The 25204-nt window shown below is 56.1% G+C and overlaps 1 protein-coding gene across 5 annotated transcripts in view; it reads right to left on the bottom strand.

The window, feature by feature from the left end:
* Window positions 1-15444: 15444 nt before the first annotated feature.
* The window catches only part of DEPDC5 (DEP domain containing 5, GATOR1 subcomplex subunit), a 73588-nt gene continuing 63828 nt past the window's right edge, over window positions 15445-25204 (bottom strand). For all 5 annotated transcript variants that reach the window (XM_027956821.3, XM_027956824.3, XM_027956822.3 and 2 more), the window contains 6 exons: window positions 24922-25146; window positions 22072-22241; window positions 21099-21270; window positions 18689-18749; window positions 16181-16263; window positions 15445-16081 (listed from right to left, as the gene is read on the bottom strand). In XM_027956821.3, the coding sequence (XP_027812622.1) occupies window positions 15789-16081; window positions 16181-16263; window positions 18689-18749; window positions 21099-21270; window positions 22072-22241; window positions 24922-25146 (1004 nt within the window). In that variant the 3' untranslated portion in view covers window positions 15445-15788. The remainder of the gene's footprint in view (window positions 16082-16180; window positions 16264-18688; window positions 18750-21098; window positions 21271-22071; window positions 22242-24921; window positions 25147-25204) is intronic.

The raw sequence follows: 25204 nt of genomic DNA, 5'->3' as shown, positions 1-25204 counted from the left end.
TGCAATGGGAATCATGATACCCTCCCCGAGAGGCTTTTGTGAGAATTAACAGAGATGAATGCTGTAGATTGGGAAGGTGCTGGTGGCTCAGTCGGTAAAGAATCTGACTGCAACGCAGGAGACACGGGTTTGATCCTTGGGTCAGAACGCTCCTCTGGAGAAGGAAATGGCAACCCACTCCTGTATTCTTGCCTAGAAAATCCCACAGACAGAGCAGCCTGGAGGGCTTACAGTCCAGGAGGTCACTAAGAGTCAGACACGACCGAGAGTCTAAATCACCAGCAGTAATGTAGAGGACCCAGCCCAGCACACAGCAGGACCTCAGCAGACGCTGAGTGCCTTTTCCCAAACCAGGTATGGGGGCGTTTCATGCATTCATCGGCTGGAGTGATGTGGGAAGGGAAGAAAGAGCAAGGGGGAGAGGGAGGGGAACTTGGAGCCAGCTGTCTCGGGTTTGGACTTGTCACCGTGGTGGGGCAACATCCCAGAGGGATGTCAGACGGAGGATGGACAGAGAGCCCAGGGTGGCAGGAACAGAAGGGCCCTTGTGACCCGTCTCTTGTGATTATCTATCTGACCCCTTCACTCGACAAAACAGGATGCCGAGGAGGGAGCAGGCCAGCCCGGAGGCTCACGCTGCAGAGCCGGGGTCTGACCTGGCCTTTGGTCACCCAGCTGAGATAGCATCAGCTGAGGGACTTACCCAGGGCCACCCGCACGGAGGCAGGTGACGCAACGAGAGGCCCTGTTCCCTGCCCTCTGCGTCTCTGGCCTGGACAGAGCAGGGCCTCATCATCCCGCCCCCTTCCTGGTCTCCCGCCAGTGTGTCTTCCCACAAATCCTGGAAGTTTCACAAAATGTAAATCCAACCATGTCATCCCCTGCGTAAAACCCCTCTGTGGGCCCAAACTCAGGGTGGCCAGAGAGGATGCAGGAGGCCCCATTAAAACTGAATTTCAAATCAACAAGTAATGGTTTTTAGTATAAGAATGTTCCACATATTGCGTGCCTATAATTATACGTAAAAATGTATTTGTTTATCTGAAACTCAACAGGACAGCCTGTATTTTTTCTTTTTTCTTTTTTTGCTAAACCTGGCAATCCTATGCAGACTACCTTCAAGAAAAGGCTGGAATCTTTTAACTGGCCTCCAAGGCCCACTTTGACCCCATTCATGCTTAGTCACTCGGTTGTGACTCTTTGAGACCCCATGGACTGTCACCCACCAAACGCCTCTCTCCATGGGATTTTCCAGGCCAGAATACTGGCCATTTCCTTCTCCAGGGGATCTCCCTGACCCAGGAATTGAACCAAGGTCTCCTGCATTGCAGAGGGATTCTTCACCAGCTGGGCCACCAGGGAAGCCCTGGTAAGCTCCTCCTTCCCCCTCTCTGCTTCAGACACAGCTCTTTGCCTTTACCGGACAATCCCCAGCTCTCCCTCCCTCCAGCCTTTGCAGCTGCTATTCTTCCGCTGGAACCATCTTGGTGTTTCCACGCCCCTGCTGTCCCACTGGGCTTGACCTGACATCCTTCAGGCCTCCAAAGAATCATTGCTTCCTCCTGGAAGACTTCCTGGCTCTCCAGTCTCGGGTGGTACTTCCTCTGGGCTCCCACCGCGCCTGGGCAGGTCCCCCGTCTGTCCTGGTGCCTTGACGCAGAGTAGGGATTCAGCAGACATTTGTTGCATTGGATTGCTAAATCCCACAGCCCCTCACACTTCACCTATCAATGGTTTCCCCTTCTTTATCCAAGTTCTTTGCGCTCAGATATCACCTCCTCAGAGAGGCATTTCCTGAGCATCCTGGCTGAGACAGGAAACACAAACCCTGTGTCCCAGCCAGCCACTCCCTCTCCCCGTTACCCTGTCTCATCCCAGTCCACAAGTCCTCAGTGTTTTGTTTTTTTTTTTGGCCATGACTTGTGGCATGCAGGATCCTAACTCCCTGATCAGGGATGGAACTCACGTCCCCTGCATTGCGAGCACAGAGTCTTAACCACTAGACTGCCAGGGAAATCTGTCATTCACAACATTTACTGCTGTCGGAAATCGTGACTTTTTCACGTGTGGTCCATCGTCCATCTCCTCCACCAGGCAGCAGCTTCCCTGAGGGCAGGGCTATAGAGGCACATTCCTGTCCATCTCCCTAGCTCCTGTGGGGTGTCTGGCCCAGGGAGGACACTGCAGACTTGCTGATGGCAACTCCTGAGCCTGCCCCTTACTGGTGTGGCACTTGGGGCACAGAGTGATGGGCGTGAGCTCCTGCCTTCTGTGTCCTCCAGTATCCTCACCCTTGGGAGGGCAGAAGGGCAGGAGGGCAGGCCAGGTGGCTGGGCTGTGTTTCAGGGGCAAGAGCTTCAGGGAGCCTGAGCTGAGCAGGAAGGAAATAAATCTGCCAAAGCATTCATTTTCAGCTGGGGCTGAGATTCAGAGCAGACACCACAGGGTTTCTCCCTCCTCCAAGTTGATGGCTGAGTACCGGCTGCCCAGCACATCCTCCTGAAGGGTCACAAAGCTGAGACCCTAGGCCACAGGAGACGGTGTTGGGGGCACTGGGTCACTCCTCAGGGGCCAAGGATTTCTAAATCCCTAACACAAAGTAGATCCTCTGAGCCTGCCTTCTCTAGCACCGAAAAGGTCCAGCCACTGCCTCCACTGTGGGAAATGCACACCCCAGAGCAACAGCATCTGCTCTCCGATGCCTCATGGAGCTGCCGTTCTGCATCCTGTGGGGGCAGAGAACCCATCACATGTTCAAGTCAGCCCGCTTTCAAGTCAGGTGGCCTCCTGTTGGAAGTGTGACCGCACCACCACCTGTGTGACCTTGGCATGCAGGCTGACCTTCCTTGGAGCCAGCCTCTGCATCTGTAAACAGTGGACAGTGAAGACCCAAGGCTGCAATGAAGAGTCAGGCAGGCCCTCAGCTCAGATTCAAGTGCAGAGCAACATGAAACTGACTGTGATATTTATGAATGTATCTTCTTGCGTCCATGTAGCAGGGTGGACAGCAAGGTTTGCAGTGAAACAAGGGCCCTTCCTGGGAACTGGAGCCAAATTTAAGAATTGCCTGGCAGGGACTGGAGTTTTGATGTGAAACCCTTGGTCCGTGTTAGAGACATTGATTCTATTCAGCAACTGTTCTCTAAACAGATGAGAGAACCCCTCGGAGCATCCCTTCAACCCTCCTGGGGGCCCCTGGTATGGATGAGCCAACGGTTTGGGGGTAGACCCCTGACAAGGATTCAAGAGGCCTGGGTTGGAGGGCCAGCCCTGGCATGAATATGCTGTGTGATCTGGAACAAATTGCTCACCCTCTCTGGGTTCTGGTGGCCTCATCTGTAAGACTGGTCATTCCTCCCTGACTTACCAAATTCACACAGTTATTGGGAGGATCAGAGATTTGTTGGGGGAGTGTTTAGGCGAGCATCAGCTGTTTGATGAATTAAAGGATTGCTATTAAAACTGAAAACACTATGGGAAATTGCTGTACCTTCAGCTCTGTGTCTTTGCTATGAAACTAAAAGTGCTCTGAAAAATAAAGTCTATTTAAAAAAAAAAAAGGACCCCTAGATTTTCCACCAAAGACTCTCTAAAGCCTTTATTTAAGTCAAGCAATATAATGAGGGTTCAAGTTCTAATTTGTAACTTGTGTGACTTTGGGCAAATGAATTAACCGTTGGCACTGCTAGAGGTTTGATTTTTCCTTCTGTGGAAGCAGTAGCCCTGGGGCAAAAGAAGGATTGGGAACAGGCTGCAAGATACAGGATAGATGAGACGAGGAGAAGCTCAGCAGCCTCCCAATGCCCTGGGCGACCAAGAACTGACCCACCTGACTTTGAGCTGAGGTGGGGCTACCTGTTCCAGTTTGCATCCCCTGCAAGCAGCCCTCTGGATCTCAGCCCCACCCCAGGTAGAGAGTGACTCAAGTTGTTCTGCAGAGACTGGTCCCTCTGCCCCTGTTGCCATGGCGCTGCAGCACCAGCCTGGCCAATCAGGAAGGAGACGTGTATCTGAGCCTCTGTTACTAAAGCCAGAGCAGGACACCCAGCCAATGGGAAGGGCGGCAGAGTGGAGCCACCATGGAAACCTCAGCCCTGAGATTCCAACCGGGTTTTTGTCTCCATATCTTGTATGCGGGGGTGGGGGTGGGGGGTAGGCTGGGTTTTCTGAATTCCTTTTTTGCAGAGAGCATCCTGCACCCTGTGGAGGACACCCAGGAGTCAAGGCAGGGGTGCATGACAAGAAGACATCTTCAATGATTCAGAAAGGACCCCAGCTTAGCAGGACACAGCTTCAGATGTCCCCTTCATCACTCTTCCCCCAGATGCTCAGCATCACCTGTGTCTGTGATCTTAGCTTATCCCCACAGCTCTGCCTAGCCCCATCTGTCCTAAGAAACAGTGGTAGGCTTCAGAAGACTCCCCACCCCCAAAGTAAGAAGAGGACAGAGGGCTAACCTCAAAGGGCGCTTTTCTGCCCTGTAGCTTTGTGGTTCTATGAAAACTGTCCCCCCTGTTCTACTACATGCGGGGTCTGGCAGGAGGAGAGAGAAAAGGATCAGTCAGACACAAGCACTGCCCTTCTGTAAAATCAGAGGATGGGGCAAGCAGGCTCTGCGAGTCCTCTGAGCTCACATGCTAGACTCAATACTGATTTTTTTTGTTTTTGTTTTGTAAATATTTATGTATTTGGCTGCGCTGGATCCTAGGTGCAGCATGTGGGCTCCGTATGCAGGATCAGCCTTCGGTGCAAGCTCTTAGTTGAGGCACGTGGGATCGCGTTCCCTGGGCAGGGATTGAACCCGGGGCCCCTGCATTGGGAGCACGTAGTCCTAGGCATTGACCACCAGGGAGGTCCCCTTGGTGCTGTTTTAACCTTCAGGCTCTAGATAAAGGGGATCTGCAAGGAATAACTTTCCAAGGGGGAGCCCTGTAAATAATGCCAGTGGACACAAGTAAGACTCAGGTTGCTTTATGCCCTTAAAATGCCACACGCCTCAACTAAGAGTTTGCACCGAGTGCTGATCCTGTCCATTGTAGAGCTGAAGCCCACAGAGGTGAAGCTGCCCCCTCAGGTCACACAGCTGCCCTGATGCAGAGCCAAGCCTGGAAGGCTAGCTAGCTCCCGAGCCCAGCTCTGCAGCCTGCCACGTGCAGTCTCCTCAGACCAGCCTTCCCACCCCTGAGCAGGCGTTAGTTCGTTCGGGGAGGGGCGCACACCCACACTCCCGACATCCTTATTTTGCAAACACAGACATAATAACAACAGCAAGGGAAAGTGTGTCCCACCCCTTCCCCCGCTCTCTTCTCGCTTTCACTCTGTTGCCTGGCAACAGCTCCATCCAGAAACCTAGGCATCATCCTAGGCAGCTCCCTCGCCCTCATTCTTCCCACCAAACACATCGCCCAGTCACGTCCCTTTTTCTCCTAAATGGCCTCCTCGCCCACTCGTCCCCTGCCCCACCCCTTCCCAGCCTGAGGTTCCATCATGGTGTCCCGGCTTCTCACAGCCCTCCTGCTCTTACACCTGCTTGCCCCACCCCTACTTCCATTTTCTACAACCACAGCCAGACAGTCTTTACAAAATTTCAATCTGATCATGTCACCTGATGCTTCCTTAGAGCCTCTATGGATGAAAACTGAAATCCTAAACAGGCCCTGGGGGCCCTGCGTCAACAGGCTGACACCCCACCTGCAACTTCGTCTTGCCCTGGCCTGAGCTCTGCCCTCTGTGCCTGGAATATCTCCCAACACACTTCCAACCTTAGTTACTGCAGCTCACCCATGAGTTCTCACTTGCGTGGGGAGACTTTCTGACCTCCCTGAATAGGTCGAATCGCTCTGGTTTGGACTCTCCTGGCACCACGAACCCCTCTGACTGTAGCACTTCACAGTCCCAGTTTTATACTTTTTCATGTCATTATTTGATTCATATCTGTAAGCCCTGTCCCACTTGATGTCAGCTTTGAGTGGCTTGTTCTTGTTCTCTGCCTGAAACACACGGATGGAAGAATGGATGTGGGTATTGTTGGATGATGGACAGGTGTATGACTGGATGGAAGAATGCTCTCCCTTTCCCCAGGTCACTTAGATCTAAGCATATCTCCCTCTATTGTGAGCTAATCCCATTCATTCAACATGCACCAAGCATCTCTCATGCGCCAGGAATATGACCGCAGAGCTGTGACGGCCCAGGGAAAGAGATTGCTCTGCCCTGGAAATTTAGGTAATAATAATAGTTACTTACTAAACCCATACTTGGGCTTCCCTGGTGGTCGGACGATAAAGAACCTGCCTGCAATGCAGGAGAACCCAGGTTCCATGCCTGAGTTGGGAAGATCCCCTGGAGAAAGGAATGGCTATCCACTCCAGTATTCTTGCCTGGAGAATTCCACGGACAGAGGAGCCTGGTGGGCTACAATCTTTGGGGTGGTAAAGAGACATGACTGAGCAAGTAGCAACAGACGTACCAGACCGTTCCTCCCGGGAAGCTGCCCACCCGCTCCTCTCTACTTGTCCAGCCTGGGGAGTGTCTCCAGGCTCAGTGTGTGTGTTACCTCCTCCCCTGAGCACCCATCCTCAGAAGCGCCCCCGGCTCAGCCGTCTGGGCCCCTCTTGCAGGGCTTTGTCGGCAAACTGCTCCACACGATCCTTTCTCTGCGAGGCCCTTGCTGTCTGCTGCTGCTGCTGCTGCTAAGTCGCTTCAGTCGGTCCGACTCCTGCCCTCTACCAGACTCTAAATAAGCTCCCTGGGGGCAGGATTCACCCTCGTGGAAGGTCTCACTCCTCCTTTGAAACCTCATGGGACCCTGAGGGTGACAATGATTACCCCCATTTTAAATAGGAATCGGACTTGCCCAAGGTCATACAGGTAGTAAAAGGGGGAACTAGCGCTGGAAGCAGGTCAAATCTCAGACAAAGATTCCTGACTGGTCCGCACAGCCCGACCCTGGTCAGAATATTTTCTCTACCAGCCCCTAATGGAGCCGCCCCAGCTGTGCCTGGACAACTGTGATGGGGTGGCCCGCTCTGTGGTTGAATAATTGCCCGTCAGAAACTATTCTAAGCCCAGGACATGGCCATCTGAAACTGCTCCCCAGTGACCCCGGGATGCAACCAGAACAAGCGTGTCCCCTCTTCCACACGGCAGCCCGTCAATAATTCACAGCGGCTCCTGTGTCTCCTCTGCATTTCATCCTCTCTGTGGAGGGGCTGCAGAGTGGAGAGAGCATTCACCCCCACTCAGCTGCTGTCCACGGACCAGGAAATTCAAAAGAAAATTAAGTAGGTAATTTGACAAGTGGTGACATTAAGAGGAAAAAAAAAAAGATGGAAAGAAAACCTATCTCAACCTCCATCACCCTTGTTTCACAAAAGAAAGGGCATCTTGACACACAAAAAAAGGAGGGCAGACAATCTGAGGATTAATTTAGCTTTACAAGAACTCCCTGTAGTGTCCCGATTTTTCTCATTTTGGCACATTCTGGCTCAGACTTGGGGTGGGGGGGACCAGCCCAGGGCTGGGGCCTGCAAGGACCTCTGGTCCAAGCAATCGAAGGAAACACCATCAGCCAGAAAAACAAGGGCATCGGGACCCCAGAGTCGCCCTGTTTCGAGAGGGAAGGAAGAGCTGGACATCTGGCTGTGAGCCGGCCAAGCTCAGGGAGCCAGACGGACTTCCCCATAAAGTCGCTGCTTCGTGTCCCGTTTCTACCTTGGCCTCGCTGAGCAAAGGCTCTCCCAATGCCTGCGACCTTGTGGGCACTGTGTGGAAGAAGGCAGCCGGCAAGCAGGGGCTGCCCCTGGCCCCGCTGTGAGCAAGTGGACCCTCCTGGAAGTCAGGAGGGCTGTTCCTGCTCTGTGGCCGGAGGCTGGTGAGAGAGGCTGGTTGGTTCTGCAAAGGCAGCAGATTTTTCTCTCGGGGCTGTTGTGTGAGCAATCCAAAGGCTGTCTCCCCACTCCTTCCCTTAATATTTACCACGTGCAAACACCGTGAGTACAGAGGTGACAGAGGATGACGGCCTCTCTGCTCTCGGGGAACTTAGGATCTCGCAAGAAAGGCGCACACCCCAGGGCAGGCATGCGTGCCTGCTCACGGCTGTGACAATGGTGGGAGAGAAGACTGCTCGTGCCAGGGTGGAGGGGTGCAGGAGGGACCCCCTGCCAGGGGGCTCAGGAGGCTGAAGGGCCACGACCAAGTGAGGAAGCCACAAACAGGGGCAAGAGGGGAGAAAGGTCATTCTGGGCAGAGTGCCTGGCATGGGACAAGCAGCAGTTGAACCAAGAACTGACGTGAGGGGACTTCCTGGTGGCCCAGTGGTTAAGAATCCACCTTGCAACTGAGGTTCAATCCCTGGTCAGGGAACTAAGATCTCGCATGCCACAGAGCAACTAAGCCAGTGCAACCCAACTAGGGAGTCTGCATGCCACCATGAGATATCCCACGTGCTGCAATTAAGCCCCACGCAACCAAATAAATAAATACTTGAAAAAATAAAGAAGAATTAGCATGAGGTTCTGTGATCGGGCAGAGGGTTGAACAAGAGGGAAAGTTGTGCAAGGTGAGGCTGCAGAGGGAGGTGGGCCTGCCAGGCTGCTCCCAGGGGTTTGGTCTCTTCCCAAGTGGAATATGAAGCCCCCAGACGGTGCCACGCAGGCAAATTGGCCAGGTAAGTGTTATTACCTGGAGGCAGAGAGGAAACAAGAGTCATGTCTTTCAGGAATCAAACTGGTGCCAATGGTGGTGAAAATCGCAGTAGAGATAACAGTGGAGAAGGAAACGGCACCCTACTCTAGTATTCTTGCCTGGAAAATTCCATGGACAGAGGAGCCTGGCAGTACGGTCCATGGCGTTGCAAAGAGTTGGACACAACTGAGTACGTGCACGTGCGTGCACACACACACACACACACACTCACCTATGAGGTGGGCAGTTACTACTCTCACTTTACAGCCCGCAAAACCGAGGCCCAGAGAGATTAAGCACTTGTCCAAGGTCACAAAGCTTGCAGGGGGTAGAGCAGGCAGGTGACTGAGCGACATCTGGGCACCTTAAGAAATGAGTGCGGTAAAGAGAGCAAAGGACAGGGGAGTGCCGTCTTGCAGGAGAGTCTGGGAACAGCAACCCAGGATGAGCCTGACGTGAAACTCAGGCCCTTGTGCTCGGTTCTGTGATCGGGCACTCACTGAGCACTTACTGCATGCCAGGCACCTTGTTACTATAAGTACTGAGGCAGGAATGGAAAACAGTCCCCGAGCTTACATCCCGCTGAGGAGAGGAGACAGTGCGCGCGTGGGCCAGTGATGCGGGGGATTCCAGTGGCGTCAGGGGCTGCGAGGGGAGATGACGGGGGCGCAACGGGCAGTGGCGGGCAGGGCGAGGTGTTTCTCTAGACACGGGAGTCCGGGAGGGCGACAGCTTACACCAACAATGAGGAGGCAACAGAGCCACGATCCTGGGAGGAGGATCCCAAGAAGAGGGGAGAATCGTGCAAAGGCGCTGAGGCAGGGGCAACCTTGGGGCATCCATGCAGCAGAAAGAGGAGGCGCTGCATCTTTCAGAGTGAGGAAGAGCAGGTGAAAGAAGCGTCCAGAAGCCCAGGCCCCATATCGCCGTGTGGGTCATGGCAAGGAGTTGGGATTCCAACTCCTTGGGGATGCAGGAAAACCCGCCAGGGGCTGCTGCTTCGGATAAAGGTGGAGACGGGAAGGGTCACAGTACATTTTTGCTAATGGATTAGATGTGGGGGTGGAGAGAAGGAAATAAAAGATAACTGCAAGGCTTTCAGCCTGAAAACTGGGCAGATGGTGGTGGTTACTGTCATTCAGTTAAGTTGTGTACAGCTCTTCGCGACCCCATGGACTGCAGCACGCCACCCTCCTCTGTCCTCCACTGTCTCCTGGAGTTTGCTCAAATTCATGTCCATTGAGTCAGTGATGCTATCTAACCATCTCCTCATCTGCCGTCCCCTTCTCCTCCTGCCCTCAATCTTTCCCAGCGTCAGGGTCTTTTCCGATGAGTCGACTCTTTGCATCAGGTGGCCAAAGCGTTGGAGCTTCAGCTTCAGCATCAGTCCTTCCAGTGAATATTCAGGGCTGATTTCCTTTAGGATGGACTGCAGATGATGGTACCGTGACTAAAACCAGCCCAGCTGCGGCAGGAGCAGGTTTAGGTGGCAGCAGGGAGGATGCAGCTAAACCAAGGCCTGTTTCTTGTTTTTGTGTTCTGGTCACACCGCATGGTCTGTGGGGTGTCCCTGACCAGGGATAGAACCCAGGCCCCTGGCAGTGAAAGCGCAGAGTCCTCACCACTGGGCCAGCAGGGAATTCCTAAGAGCTGTGTTATGGACACATCCATTTCCTTATGCTCTCAGGTCTCTAGGGGGGGCCAAGCAGGCAGCTGGACAGACAGGTTGGAGTTCAGAGTCAAGGCTAGAGGCCTCAAGTGGAGACTCACAGGCCTGTCGATGGTGGTCAGAATTACAGGACCAGGTCGCCGGAGGAATGAGAAGCAGAAAGGAGGTCGAGGGTGCCTGTGCTGGGATTCTCCAATGGGAAAAGCTTGGACAACAGCCCACAGGCCAACAAGGGAGGTCACAAAGGAGACACAAGGAAAGCCCACCTGACCCGGGTCTGCACCAACCACCCTGTACCCTTGGGCAAGCTGCCCTTCACCTCCAGACCTAGGCTTCCTCTCTGAAACCAGAAAGGGGGGACCCAGCCCTACCCCCACCCAGCACTGAGGTGCCTCCAGCCTGTGGCCCCTTGCCGGACGAAGAGACCGAAGCTCAACCTTGCTTCCAGGCCTCCTACGTCAGATGAAATACAAAAATATAGCAAAACCCAGCCCAAAGGGCCACCAGCCAAGGGTCGGGTGCCAAAGCAAGATCGTGGTGACCTGGATTAGAATCCAGACTCTCCCACTTGTCAGCTGGGTAACCCCGACCCCCAGAGGGTCCTTATCTGTGAAAGTGGCCGGTGGTCCCCAGCAGGAGGGGTTGTTGATAGAAAGGAGCCAGGTAGCAAGTAGAGCACCCGCATGGCTCCCGGCATGCGTGCCTCCGGGCCAGCTCCTTTCCCCCTCTAGGGAGATTCCTTCCCTGAATCAGAAGAGAGGGGTTCCAGGTGCCTCTACCCTTGCAGGATAATGCGGTCCTGCTGCACTCAGGCCTGGGCTGCGGGCTCTGCGTCACCCCTGGCGCTCACCTGCAGGCACGTGGCTGCCACAGCAGGAATCGGGTGTCTGCAGAGACCGGCCAGCCAGTCATCTGCTGGATCCTGCCTGGGGCGCCACAGGGACTAGGAGGAGGGAGGGGACATGGGCTCCTGATCCGGCTGTGGCTGTGGACCAGCGCCACTTTCCAGGCGTCATTAGCGTGACTGGCAAAGGGCAGTGATGTGACAGCAGGGAAACGCTTTAGCAGAGAGCAAACTGGAGCTCGGGCCAGTGTGTTCAGCCCGATGACGGCTCCTGGCTCCGTGTCTCCTGGAAGCACCCGGGGGGAGGGCGGGTGGGGGAGGCAGAAACTGCAGCCACTGGAGCCTGGATTCCTGGCCCGGCTCAGTCACAATTAGACTAATGACTCCACTCAGGGGGCACCTCCGCCGTGCCAGACGCCAGGCCAGTGCTCTATGTAAGGGCTCGCCAAACCCCTGCAAGGCCAGTGAACATGCTCCTACTGAAAAGATGAGGACACTGAGGCAGGGGGAGGTCCAAGGTCCCCCAGCCTCCACCATACCCCTGGAAGATGCACCAAACAGGCAGAACATTTGTGAAGCGTGCAAGGTCCTGTGTGATCCAGCCTCTGCGACGACATCGTCCCCCACTACCCCTGAAGCTTCTTTTTGTCACAGGGTCTCAAGCCTCCTCCAGCCAGGAGCCCCCCTGTCTACTGTCCCTGCCTTTTGCAAGCCCTGCCATCCACCAGGCCTCCATGGAGGAGCCTCCATAAGCCCCATTCGCGGTCAGGTGTCTGTCAGACCTCACATGGTGGCCTCTCCATGGCCTTTGGAGAGTTTTCTCCGCCTATTTTTATTTCACAGCCATCACCGTATGTATTTGTGTGGCCTTTGATGGTGCTCTTCTCCCTCCTGTATCCACTCAAAGCCTGGCACATAGATGGGTCTAAATGTAATGATGGATGGGAAAGTGGAAGCTGAATGTGTTAACAGTGAAAGAGCGAATAAACCACACACACCTCCCTCCTGCAGCGACCGGCTGGCTGTGGCTCCGCCGGGAGACCAACCCCCTTAGAGCCTAAATCATAAAACTGGGTAGAAATAGCATCCTCCAGTCACAAGGAAGCTGCCCGAGGCAGCGAGCACAGTGGGAGGTGGACCCCAGCTCCCCGTGTGGGTCCCCACACCAGGCCGGCTCCTCTCTGTCGTCCCCGAGTCTCAGACCCCAGCGGTGGCAGCAAGACTCCTGCTCCTCCAGGAGGCGGTGGTGAGGGGGCGGGCCGACTTGCTTCTTGTCTAGCAAGGGGAAGTGTGTCCCATTTCACTTCTGCTTTGAGGCAAGACACATCCTTTGTTAGACCACCCTGGAGTGTTCTCATCCTCCCAGCACCAACCGCCAACGGCGGCCAGTGCGGTGGTCAGGCCCTGGGGAGCCCGGAACCCAGCCCGCATCGCTGTGTGGGGGTCCAGGCTCGCAGTCCCGTCCTCCCTGCCTCCAGAACATGGCCGCCCCGCCCTGGAAGCTGCTGTCTGTGGGCTGCTGTCTCCCACGTCTCCACCCTGGAGTGGAGAATCCTGAGTCCAGTCCTTCCTATCTGTGTGTGCGCTCAGTAACCCAGGCTGAGTCCCGCCGCTTCCCTGAGGAGCGGGGTTGGGGGTGGGGGTGCTGTCCTCAGGCCCCAGCACCCGGAGAGCGGATGCACAGCGGCTTGGAGGGGTCGAGGCTACCTTTCTTCTGCCTTCTTTCCTTCCCTTCCCCAGTTTCCAACCGGCTGGTGGTAACCTCTGGGCACATTCAAGTCAGAACTTCTGGATGGGCACAACGGCCCTTGCCCAGCTCCCCCGTACAGAATTACGCCCCTTCTTCTATTTCTGTCCTGCTTTACACATCTGCTGCCCTCCACCAAGAGCGCAAGGCTGCCTTGGTCCAGCTTTGCCTAAATGTTGGCTGAACGAACGAACTCGACCCATTCTAAATGAGCACCGTGTGGGGTGGGCACCCGCAGTGAGGGTACACGGTGAGGGAGGTCTGCTCTCTGCTCTCGAAGAGTGTATACGCAGCTGGAGAGGCAAGCCACAGGTACCACGAAAGGGAAACCCAAGAGCAGCCCTGAAAACCACGCCCCAGGCTGCCGCTCCAGGCTCCATTCCCGTCCCCCCCGCCTGGATAAGCAAACTGGGACGAGACTCCATTCCCACCAAGGCTGCTGAAGGACCGAGAAGGGGACACCAACCCTCTCAGTGCTTGGCTTCCTGCCGGGTGAGAAGGGAAGGTCTGGAGTCCCGCAGGCCCTCGGGTTTCACCCAGACTCGAAGCTGAGGAAGGAAGTGCTCAGAGCGCCAGGGACCTCTGAGAACGGGGCTGCAGCTCGCCTTCTCCTCCCACCCCCAGGGAAGGGGGCTCCTTCTCGGAACACGGGTGTGAGGATCCAGAGAAACAGGTGGCTCTTGCCGCAGCCACAGAAGCGGGCAGAGGTCAAATGCACAGGCTGGGGGCACTGAGTTCTCGGCACCCGCATTCCAGGCCAGGCCTGGGGCCAACCTGAAGGCCAGGGGCTGCCTGGAGCGCTTGCAGGCTGACGTCAAGGGCTTCAAGCCAGAGCGGGGGATCCTGGGGGAGAGGAAGGGCCCTGCCCCCTTCACGCCAGAGCCCACACTGCACCTCGGCGGAAAAGTCAGCGGGCACAGAGGGCCCCCAGGATGGAACAGTGGCTGACGCCTCCCTGTCCTAGCTCCCCAGGGAGGGGAGGGAAGGGGCGCAGGGCAGTGGACGGGGCCTGGCTGGGCTCCGGGTCCCACAGACCTGATTCCAGCCTCGGTCGGCTGTATGGCCTGGGTGTGTGGCCTTGGGGCTCCTCCCCTCATCTGGTCGCGACAGCTGTTGAGAAGATTACAAGATGGAGAGGCGCGGCAAGTGCGCTACACTGTCCGGGACACAGGAACGCGCAAGAAATGGCGCAGCTGCTATTATTTCACGCACCTCAAGTCTTCCAGGTAACCGGAGGCCTGTAACCGGTCTCTGCTGTCTTCTCCCCCACTCCCTGCGTGTGAGCAAAGCCTCAGTGTCTCAGATCTGTATCGTATGCTTGTTTCTTGTGCTACCCGAACCTTCCATCTTGTTTTGATGGGTCTCTTCCTAAACACGGGCTTCCCCCTGGTGGCTCAGACAGTAAAGAATCTGCCTGTAATGCAGGAGACCCGGGTTCCACCCCTGGGTTGGAAAGACCCGGTGGAGGAGCGAATGGCAATCCACTCTGGTATTCCTTTGCCTGGAGAATTCCGTGGACAGAGGAGCCTGGTGGGCTACAGTCCCCGGGGGGTCAGAGGAGTCAGACATGACTGACCAACTTTCACTTCACTCTCCTACGAACGGGAGATGGGCTTCTGTGCCTCTCTGACGTACAGCCTGGCAGTGTTGGCCCAGCCTGCGGGGGTCCTGTGCCTTCGGGGCCCCATGCCCTGGGCGGTCCCTGGGGCTCTCCATCCTCCCCTACTGCCACCGAGCCGTCTCTTGTCATTCACCCTGCTCCCGAGTTCTCTGCCTTCCAGGGTGTGACCTTTGCTCTGCTTTGGTCTGAGAACCAGACTTCCAGGTGGGTTGGGGCTACAGGTGAGGTAAGCGAGAAGCCCAGAGGAGGGGTCTGGCGGCAGCAGCTTCCCAAATGGACCATCAAGAGCTGGGTCACTTGAGCATCGTTTACAGTGCAGAGTCCAGAGCCCCCAAATCAGAATCTCCAAGGGAGGCTGTGGGGCCTGCAATTTAAGGTGCTCCTGGGCACAGGAGCCTTAAGGAACCACGGCTGGGACTAAGGCGGCCCCTTCTGCTCTGAAGCCCCGCTGGCTGAATTCTTGATGCTTCAGTAACGGAATGCATTTCTTTCCCCACCACGTTTTCCGCATCCCACCCCCATGTGGTTCTTCACCCCAGGCTCATTTCTACATCCGGGAGGCTGGCGGGTGCCGCTCAGGTGTATTGGGGGTATCCCCTGCCCCTGGTGCAATCACCGAGCTGGGAAACATCACCAGAACTCCCAGTCTCGGACCACCACCCTGTTCCTGATGGGCGGGAGCCAGGAGGCCCTTCTTTCCCTTCTCAGCTCAGAGACAACTTTCAGTGAACTCACAGCCACACACCCCAGGTGGATTCTGGAGTCCTCCCCAGCATCCTCGGCCACGTCATCAGCCTCCTGGGCCCCGGCGACGGGGCATGACGGCCTGGCCCATGACCGCCCGGCCCAGGACGGGGTAGCTGCTGCCGGGGACCGGCCTGGGGACCGAGATGCCGCCCGGGGCACTTTATTCCCATTTCTGCTTTGTACAGGTATATACAGCTGTGTGAGCTTATGGTACATTATTTCACAAAATTATACATCCTGTGAGCACTCCTCCTGGGCGGGAAGCGGCAGATCCCACTCCAACAGACTGCGGATGCTCACGGGGCCGCCCTCCCACCCGCTCCCAGGGCACAGCGGCTCCTGCAGCTTCCCTCCAGGAAGAGGATGGACACTGGTGGGGGACAAGCACCCCCACAGCTCCCCCCCACCGAGCCTGCCCAACTGTCCCCACCACAAGTCTCACGGGCAGGGGGATGCCAGCCCCAGCCCCCGCCCGTCATGGGGCGCTGGCGTGCATCTTCTCCAGGCAGCTGGCCCAGAAGGCCACCAGCCGGCTGTCGCGGTTGCCACAGAAGTCTGTGAAGTCCTTCAGCAGCCGGTCGGCGAACCTCTCGTCGCCGGTGGCGCTGGAGCGCCAGGTCTTGGTGAGCATGGTGTTGTAGGCCCAGTTGTAGCCCACGCGCTCCTCGCAGAACAGGGTCTGGCTGGCGGAGCTCGTGGAGTTGCGGCGCCGCCGCGGCTGCCCCGAGAACTTGCGCTTGGAGTAGGGCAGCTGCAGGAACACCGTCCCTGCGGGGACAGGGCCGGTGGCGGTGCCGCCAGGAGGGAGGCAGGGGACCCCGGGCACACCACCCTACCCCACCCTCCACGCCGCGCCGGGCGCCTCACCTGTGACGTGGATGTACTGGGGCTTGTTCTCGGCCGGGAAGTTGAAAGCGGACGCAGAGTATTTATCTTGAACAAACCCAAACCTAAAGGAAGGTCAAGGAGACACGCTGCTGAGGACCTCCTGCGCCGGAGTGTGGCTGAGACGACCCTCAGGCGGCCCGGCCCGGGGAGAGGGGACCTGGAAAGTCTCCCAGTGGAACGTCCCCGCTGCTTCTCTCCATCCTCACCGCTTCCCACCCTCCGCCCCGCCCACCTTTCCCCTCTGGGGAGCTGAGAGCCCCTCACCTGGCTGGCTCTCCTTCCTCCAGCCTTCATCCCCCCAGCCACCCGGCTCCATCGCCCTGGCCCTGCCTCCCTCTCCCCTCTGCCCCCCCGCCCCCAAGACCCTCAGCTCCCCAGGGCAGGCCCTCGTCTTCACTCCACTGAGTTGGCCGGCCTCACTCCCCTTCCTGTCTGGGCTCCTGCAGTAAGTGCAGTTTCTCAATAAAGGCTCCGCGCTGAGCAATGCTAACTGGAGTCATTTTCCTTAAGGCGAGAAACACATGGGGCCTGCCTCGCTGCTCTGGAAACAGGCAGGAGGGGCTGCTTTCCATCCATGGCTGGTTCTGTGCCTGGTTTCTCTGTTTCCACAAAGCGCATTCATCACAGCTCTGCCTGCCAAGCGCTGTGGAGGACGAGCTGGCGAGCGTGGCCCCTGCCCCGAGTTGAGGGGCTTATGAAACAAGGGCTGTGAGGAGGCAGCGCTGAAGCAGGCACAGTCCTGTCTCCTCTCCGGACTGAGCTCTGGGGAGGTGCTGTGCTGCACCCTCGGCAGAAGCTCCCGGTCTCACACAGGCACCTGATAGCTCTTTGCTGAAGGACACCTGAAGTCAGAAGCGTAGATTCAAGCGACCGATCGGCCGCTTGCACCGTGAGCTCATCACCATCGGCCGGTTCTAGCACCTGTGGGCACAGCTCCAGAGTTCGCACTTCCTCCTCTCAACTCTCCCATCAGGCTATCTACTCAGCGTGGATCAGCACTACCTGCTGACAAACTCGGCTGGGGTCTTCCTAACGGCAGCCACCGTCTCCTGGAGGCTCACTGGATGACAGGAGTGTCAGGGAACCCCACCAACAGCCCAGGAGAACACGAAGGCGGAGCAGCTCACGACTCCTCTGCGGATGCTTGGTGGAGGGGTGGGCGGGGCAGAGGTGAGCCAGGCCTGTCTGCCTCTCGCCAAGTCCTTTCGCACCAACCTCTTCACTCAACTGCCCTGAATTGTACACCCTACTCCTGGGAGGAGGAAGCCAAGTCCCTGGCACTTATTTCACAGCCTTTACCAGGGATCAAAGACAAGGGCAGAGGAAGACCTAAGGCAGGCCTGGGCCGGTTTGGGTGGAGGAGGCTGAACGGTCTGGACTTCATCTTATGGTTGTGGGGTGTGTGCACAGTGGGGGTGTCTGTGCATGATGGGGTGTGTGTACACGGCGTGTGTGTGCATGGTAGGAGTGAGCATGGTGTCTGTGTGCACGGTGGGAGAGTGTGCATGGTGGGAGTGTGCACGGTGGGAGTGTGCACGGTGGGATGTGTGCACGGTGGGAGTGTGCACGGTGGGAGTGTGCACGGTGGGATGTGTGCACGGTGGGAGTGTGCACGGTGGGAGTGAGCATGGTGTCTGTGTGCACGGTGGGAGTGTGCACAGTGGGAGTGTGCACGGTGGGAGTGTGCACGGTGGGAGTGTGCACGGTGGGATGTGTGCACATGGTGTGTGGGTATCTGTGTGCATGTGCACAGTGAGAGTGTGTGTCCACAGTGGGGGTGTGTTCATGGTATGTGGGGGTGTGTATGCATAGTGGAAGGGGTGTGCACAGTGAGGTGTGTGTGCATGGTGTGCGTATGTGTACAGGGTGTGTGTGCACAGTGGTGTGTGCACAGTGGGTGTGTGTGCATGGCAGGGGTGTGTGTGTGCATGGCGGGGCTGGGGCAGCTGAGGGCACCTGAACAAGGTGGTATGACCTAAACGCAGCACAGGAGGCTTTGATTGTCTATGGTTGACACAAGGCAGCCACCGGACACCGAGCTAGGGACATTCTGGAGACAGAGCTGGGCTGGCCTGAGCCTAGGACAGGCCTTCCTTGGTACACATAGCAGGTATCAGTAAGTAGCCACTGAACGTATCTATTGCTTGTTAAGTGTTCATTGTCTTCTCAACATGGGTCAAGGGGCTCCTGAAAAATTCTACGGGTTTTCATCTCCTGGCAAGTTTGGCTCTGGGTGGAGGCTGAGGAGACGGCTCTCTGCTCTCCCACCAACACGAATGAGAGGGAATCAGGCCTGAAAAACTGCAGCTCCAGGAACTGGACAGGAGGTGCTCATCTCTGGAACCACGGCAGAGGGACCCGTAGGAGACATGCAGTAAACCCGTCCCTGGCGGCCTGGTCTGTCTCCCAGGAGAGGGAACGGACTAGCTCCACTGTTTGAGACGAACACTGAGGCCTCCCCATGCTTCCTTCCTGCTAAGAACAAACCTGTGTGCAATGGCTTCCTGGAAAAGGTGCATTCGGTCCCAGTATGTTTCTGGTTCAAAGCCTGAAAGGAAAAAAGAACAAATGCTGAACTGCTATTCCAAGGTTTGCAATCAGCCCTGGGTCCAGCCTCCGTGATCCCTTACTGCTCTTGGCAATTCTCCCTCCTTGAGCCCAAGCTCTGCTTTTCCAGCTTTCAGAAGGACTGGCCTCCACCCCAAGAAGGGACGTCCTAAAGAGAGCGACAGCCTCCAAGCTCCATCAAGGTCTAGAGAGGGGAGGAACACAAGTCCTCAGTGACCAGTGTGAGCTGCCAGAACTTGCTATGAGACTCATTCTAATGAAGTCTGTGCCAAAGGCAGAAAGGAGCAGGATATTAAATCCAAGCAAAGGACAAGCTTTAAGTGCATGCTATTTGCTTCCGAGGAGAGAAAAACGATTTACCAATCTTCCAGTTTAGGGGTGGGGAAACTGAAGCAAATCAATATAAAAATCGTTTTTGGAAAAGTGATCAGCTGGAGAGGGGAGTGGAGTGGGGTAGATGGGTGACCGCCCCCACCGCCCACTTCATGCTGGGGCCTGGCTGGTGTGAGGAGACGAGCAGGGCAAGGAGGTGGCAGGGCTGAGGCAGTTGTCACACGGCAGAGGCCATGGGCTGGGGCTGCTCTGGGGGTCAGGGTGCTGAACGCTAGCGCAGCAAGCACTCAAGACGGCGTCCCAGAGGCCAGGTCAGCCGGCAGAGGCTTGACTGATCTCTCCTTCTTTGGAATTTTATATGCACGATAGATGTTGAGGATTCTGGGTAACCAAAGAGCAAAAAAAATAATAAAAGACTTTGGCTTTAATTGGTAAAAACAAGACACAGCACATTCTCGTCATGTTTTTAAGATGCTGAATTCCTTATCAGAAGGGGAGAGAACAGGAGGAGAGATGGCACAGAAGCAAGAAAATCGATTTTCAGATTCAAGCCCTTATTCCTTTCAACTAGGATGCCTTTCTTTCAGCCGTAACCATGGCAACCAACAGAGGATGCTGGTCTTGCAGACTGGGTTACAACTGGCAGGGAAAACCATCAGCTCATACAGCAATGTCCTCCGGGACCAGCCCTGTGAGCACTCCTGCCCAGTTACAGCGAAAATGGGAGACCTCAGAAGAGTCTTTGGATGGTGTGCGTGAAGATCTCGCCTTCTCCGCAACATATTAACAACAGCAGTAGGAGGCAGTGCCTGGCTTAAAGTCATCAGACACGGATATAAACATCTGGCATTTCAGGACTGCAGAAAACGGTCCCTCTGCAGCCATACCACAAGAGGAAACAAGAGCGTGGGGGGTGGGGGAATGTCATAAACTCTAAAGACCACGGGATCTATGGCCTCCAGGGTCATGCAGCTCACCTGGATCCCCAGCTACTGCTGAAAATGTTGTGTCTGTAACAAAAATGTCTTCCAAGATGTAAAAAACATACCGATGTATCTTCAGAACAAAAGCTCTTTGCACCCCGGCGTGGGGGTGGGGGAGAATGGTTCTCTGCCACCAACCACGCCATAGACTCACGAGAACTCGGGGAAAAGCACCTCCTTCGCCTCAAAGGTTTCTTCTTCCACACTGATAATTTCTACACCTAGGAAGCTAAAGGGCTCATGACCAGCAGTGACTCCAGCTTTTCCTTATAAAAAGGTCATCTGTGAGCTTATGGAACGCTTTGCAGGAGCTAACAATATGCTCATCGCAGCACGCTTGGTGATAAGAAGTCTGTGCCGTGTGAACGCAGCTCACCCCTCGATCTGTGCACACCTGCCCCTGGAGCCAGGCGGGCGAGGCTGGCCCCATGGGCTCCGTTCTGGGGGAGGGCTGGGCTCGGGGCCTCCGTCCTCCTTCTGCCCTGCCTCCCTGTGCTGTGGGACCGGAGCCCTCCAGGCACTGAGGTGCCTCAGCCGTGCACTACAGCGCACCACGTCCTGCTCTGCTTTCGGCGCCTCCCCTCTCCAGCCCTGCTGCGTGGAGCAGCAGGTGCAAGCCTCCCGCGTGGCTCAGCTTCCTGCCACCCAAGCCAGTCAGGCTGGAGCAGAGAGAGGAGGGCACGGGAGCGCCCAAACAGCGGCGCCCCTCCCACCCACCATGCTCCCCAGGCCACACGAGGGTCTCGCTGAGCTGGCAAGGCAGCTCTGGCCACCCCCACTTTAGAAACAAAGCCATTTGAGGCTCAGAGACATTAGGTGGCTTGTCCAGGGCTGGCCAGCCACTAAGTGAAGAAACCAGGATGAAACACTGGTCCCTTGTCCAGAGGCCCCTTCTTTTCACCACCCACGAGAAGCTGAGCTCCCTCCTGGTGCCTTGGGGGGCAACCCTGGTGGGCGGGGCGGGGGGCGGGCTCTGTGCAGGTGACAGCCCTCGGGAGGGGGGTGCCTCTTACTGTCAAACAGGTGCTCGCTGCCCTCCTTGAGCAGGCAGCTGACGTTGAGTGGGATGAACAGCTGGGCCCGGAGCGGGTCGCCGTACAGGTAACTGGGCAGAGCAAAGGGCCCCTCCAAAACCGGCACCAACAGAAAGCCACACGAGGTAGCCTTGCGATGCCAACCCTGGACCTGGTGGGAAGTGCAGAAACACAGAGTCTCCTGTTATGCACAACTTCTTTTTTTTTTTTCCTGTACCAAGCAGCATGCAGAATCTTAGCTTTCCGGACCAGGGATTGAACCCGAGACCCACTGCAGTGGAAGTACTGAGTCTTAACCACTGGACTTGCCAGGGAAATCCCACATATGTTAACTTTTAAGAAACAACGTTATTTAAAAAAAACCTTTCCCCCAAAATGAGGCAAACGCAATTAAAAACCTGACTTATTTATACAGAAGATACATAGGTGACAGGAAATTCTCAGAAAATTATCTTTTAAAAAAAAGTGACAGGGCCTCTACCTGCACAGAATGTCTCCACAGTACCAGTAAAGTGTCAGGGCAGGAGATAGAAGTTCCAGAGAACAGGGGGAGGGTGGGAGAGAGGGTTACTTTTACCTCTACACCAGGGATTCTCAACTGGGGGCAATGCCCCCCTCCCTGGGGACACTAGCAAAATCTGGAGACATTTTTGTTTGACACAGGAGGGGGTGCCACTGTGGGTAGAGACCAAGGATGCCGCTCAACACCCTACAGTGCACAGGCCAGGCCCCTACTCCTGACAGAGAACACCCGTCCTACACGTCAGGAGCCCCAAGGCTCAGACACCCCCTGATCGACACCTTTTCCAACTGTTTGAATTCTTGACAGTGTTTAATTTTTTGAGAGAGGCTGTTGCAACGGTCCAGGTGAAGGTAACAGGAGCCTGAACTGAGAACAGTTGTTTAAGGGAGGAGGATCCCTACACAGGCCCGACCACACCCGGGGGCTCACCATCTCAAAGAGCACGGCGGCGGTCACAGCCATCCAGTGCAGCTTGATCTCGAAGGCCGCGTTCAGAGAGAAGTTGCCGTGGTAGTAACAGCTGCACCACTCCAGCCGGTCCGTGCGGTTGTTCACGTCCACGTCCAGGGTCACGGTCCTCTGCTCCGGGACAGTGGCGGCTACGTCAGCACGCAGGCCAGCGGGTGCCCAGGGGAGGGAAAGGAAGGCAGGGGGTGAGGAGGAGGAGCAAGCAACCGAGCACATCGACGTGCAACTGCAGGGTCTAGACGCTTCCTGGCGGCCGTCTAGTCCAGGGCTCGGCAAGTGTATGCTATGAAGGTCCAGCTATTAAGCATTTTAGGTTGTGCAGCTATAAAGTCTCTGTTCTCACTACTCAATGCTGCTGTTGAGAGTGCAGACGCAGCCAGACATTACCTAAATGAATGAGCACACCATGTTCCAATAAAACTTTATTTACAAAAACAGGCAGATTTTTAGGGCAGTGAGACTACTCTGTGTGATACTATAATGGTGAGTGCTGCTGCGCTGTGCTAAGTTACTTTGGTCACGTCCAGCTCTTTGCGACCCTATGGTCTGTGGACTGTAGCCCGCTAGGCTCCTCTGTCCGTGGGCTCCTCCAGGCACGAACGCTGGAATGAGGTGCCCTGCCCTCCTCCAGGAGCTCTTCCTGACTCGAAGACAGAACCCACATCTCCTATGTCTCCTGCATTGCAAGGAGGGTTCTTGAGCACTAGCACCACCCAGGAAGCCCCATAATGGTGAGCACATGTCGTTATACATTTGTCTAAACCCATAAAAGGCAGAACACCCAGAGCAGACTTTAAGGGAAACCATGGACCTGGTTGATAATGATGTGCTGGTGTAGGGTCATTGACTGTAACAAACATCCCACTTCAGTGGGGATATGCCGATGGCGGGGGAGGCAGGGGCCGGCAGGGAGTATACAGAAACTGTACTTTCTGCTCAATTTTGCTGTGAACCTAAAAAGTGCTCTAAAACCAAAGTTATTTTGAAACAAACAAATGAACAAATAGGCCTCTTTGTTCATAGCTTGCCTCCTCTAATCTAATCCAGCCCCAGATCTACAGATGGGGAAACAGCAGCCCATGGAGGGGAACTGTCCTGGCCAAGATCAGAGTCAGAACCTCAGCCAGGCTAAGCCCCAGATCTTCCGATTCCAGAGACCAAGCAGCCTAGACCAGAGTGAGGAGGGGGTATTGCTTTTTGGTTTCAACCCAGGAAGGCAATAGTTCTATAATCTTTTCTCAAGAAATGGAAACTCTTACTGAAATCTAACGCTCTGTCCCAGGCTTCCCAAGTAGCCCTAGTGGTAAAGAACCCTCCTCAATGCAGGAGACACGGGTTCGATCCCTGCGTTCAGAAGATCCCTCTGGAGAAGAAAATGGCAGCCCACTTCAATATTCTTGCCTGGAGAATCCCCATGGGCAGAGGGGCCTAGTGGGCTACAGTCCACGGTGTTGCAAAGTCAGACATGAATGAACACACGCAATGCCCTGTCCCAGTGACTGGGTGCTGCCCACTGATGCCGGGTCCGCACCAAAGTAGCTCATCCGATCTGGGCTCCTGCTCACAAATCCTTCTCAACCAAGACGGGTGTTTCAGAGACGGGTCAGACGTAGAGTTCCTGACCAAAGGCCTGAAGCTGGCTCAGAAGTAAACAAAAGCCAGGGCTCTGGTCTGTCTTTCTGGGTGAGGCCAGACCTGGGGCTTCTGTAAACTGAGACTGGCCCCGTTTCCTCCCTCCCCCTCGAATCCAGCGGCACTTCTCCATGGGCAGCAGTCCACTCTAACAATCATGCGAGCTCTTGGAATAGTAAGAGTGTTTTCCCAGAAACCATGCACACGTGAAAGGTTCTGCCTAGTTCCAGAGTTATCGAACCCCTGACACCCAGGATGTTCCTGAAGAGCCTGTCAAGAACCAAGACGACAACACTTCTCCCAGAAGCAGAAACCCTGACAGAGGAGTACGTGCAGCACACGGGGCCCCGCACCCGTGCCTGGGGGCCTTGGCGACGGGCGGTGCCCTGCCCCGACCGCTCACACAGGGCACTGGCCACACTGGCTCCGAGTGACTCTGACGATCTGGAGACCAGCAAGGTTTCCATTCCCCCAGCCAGGCAGGAACTTGAGTTAGCCGGGCACTTCCAGGCCAACCAAGTACAAAGAGGAATTTCACTGGAGTCTGGGCTGTGTTAGGTTTGTTCCCCTCCTTCTAGGGGGTTTTCAGGGTCTCTCCAACCTGCCTTTGAGGGGAATCTCATGACCCCTTGCCTAGAACTCATATCTCAACTCATCAGTCTGGTTCTCAAAATCAGGTCACCACCAGTCAATAAGCATGTATTCACCCCACCTTAGGGAAGGGTCCTGGGGTGCATGCCCCAAGGTAAGCACATTTAGTGGGGAGGACAGAGGGGAGGTCCACGCTCAGAGTGAGTGCCTGGAATGGACCGCCTCTGAGACCCCTTCCTCTTCTGAGGTCCTGAGATGCTCTGGTGAGGGGATAGCCTCTGGCAGGGGTTAAACCAGCAGAGAACAGTCGCTCACACCCCGTGTCCTGACCCCCTGGGAAGAGTGACTACACTGTCCGGTCCATGCAGGACTAGCACCTGGCCTGACCTGCCAACTGCTGAGCCCTGCTGGTTGGCTGGGACAGTAACGCACGTGCCCCACTCAGCCGGCGGGAGCTGCACAGGAGCCCGCAGCGTTAACAGCCCCAGCGTGACAGTCACAGTGGCCCTAACCCTGGTTCCCACGGCATCGCCCTTCTGGCTGGCTACCTGCCAGGCCTCCCCAGGCCCCACCGGCCCAGGCACCTACCCAAGAGCGCGGCGGCCTGGCTGCGGCCCCCGAAGCTGCGGCTGAAGGAGCTGTGCCTGCTGGCGTAGGAGGCTGGCCGGCTGGGCAGCCAGGGCAGCAGGAAGGCGGGGATCTCCGAGTGCAGGAGCTCCTCTGCCACGAAGGCCACCTCGAACCACTTGCGCTGGAAGCTGGCGAAGTCGTCCACTGCCGTCGTGTGCCAGGCGGTGGGCTGCTGCACAGCCACTGCGGAGGGCGGGGGGGGGGGGGGGCCCTTAGCACGGCTGCTCGTGTTCTCTCACCG

This window comes from Ovis aries, chromosome 17 (assembly GCF_016772045.2).
Source record: "Ovis aries strain OAR_USU_Benz2616 breed Rambouillet chromosome 17, ARS-UI_Ramb_v3.0, whole genome shotgun sequence".
Classification (NCBI taxonomy): Eukaryota; Metazoa; Chordata; class Mammalia; order Artiodactyla; family Bovidae; genus Ovis; species Ovis aries.
Note: the sequence above shows the minus strand (reverse complement) of the source record. Positions and strands in the feature narration are given on the sequence as shown.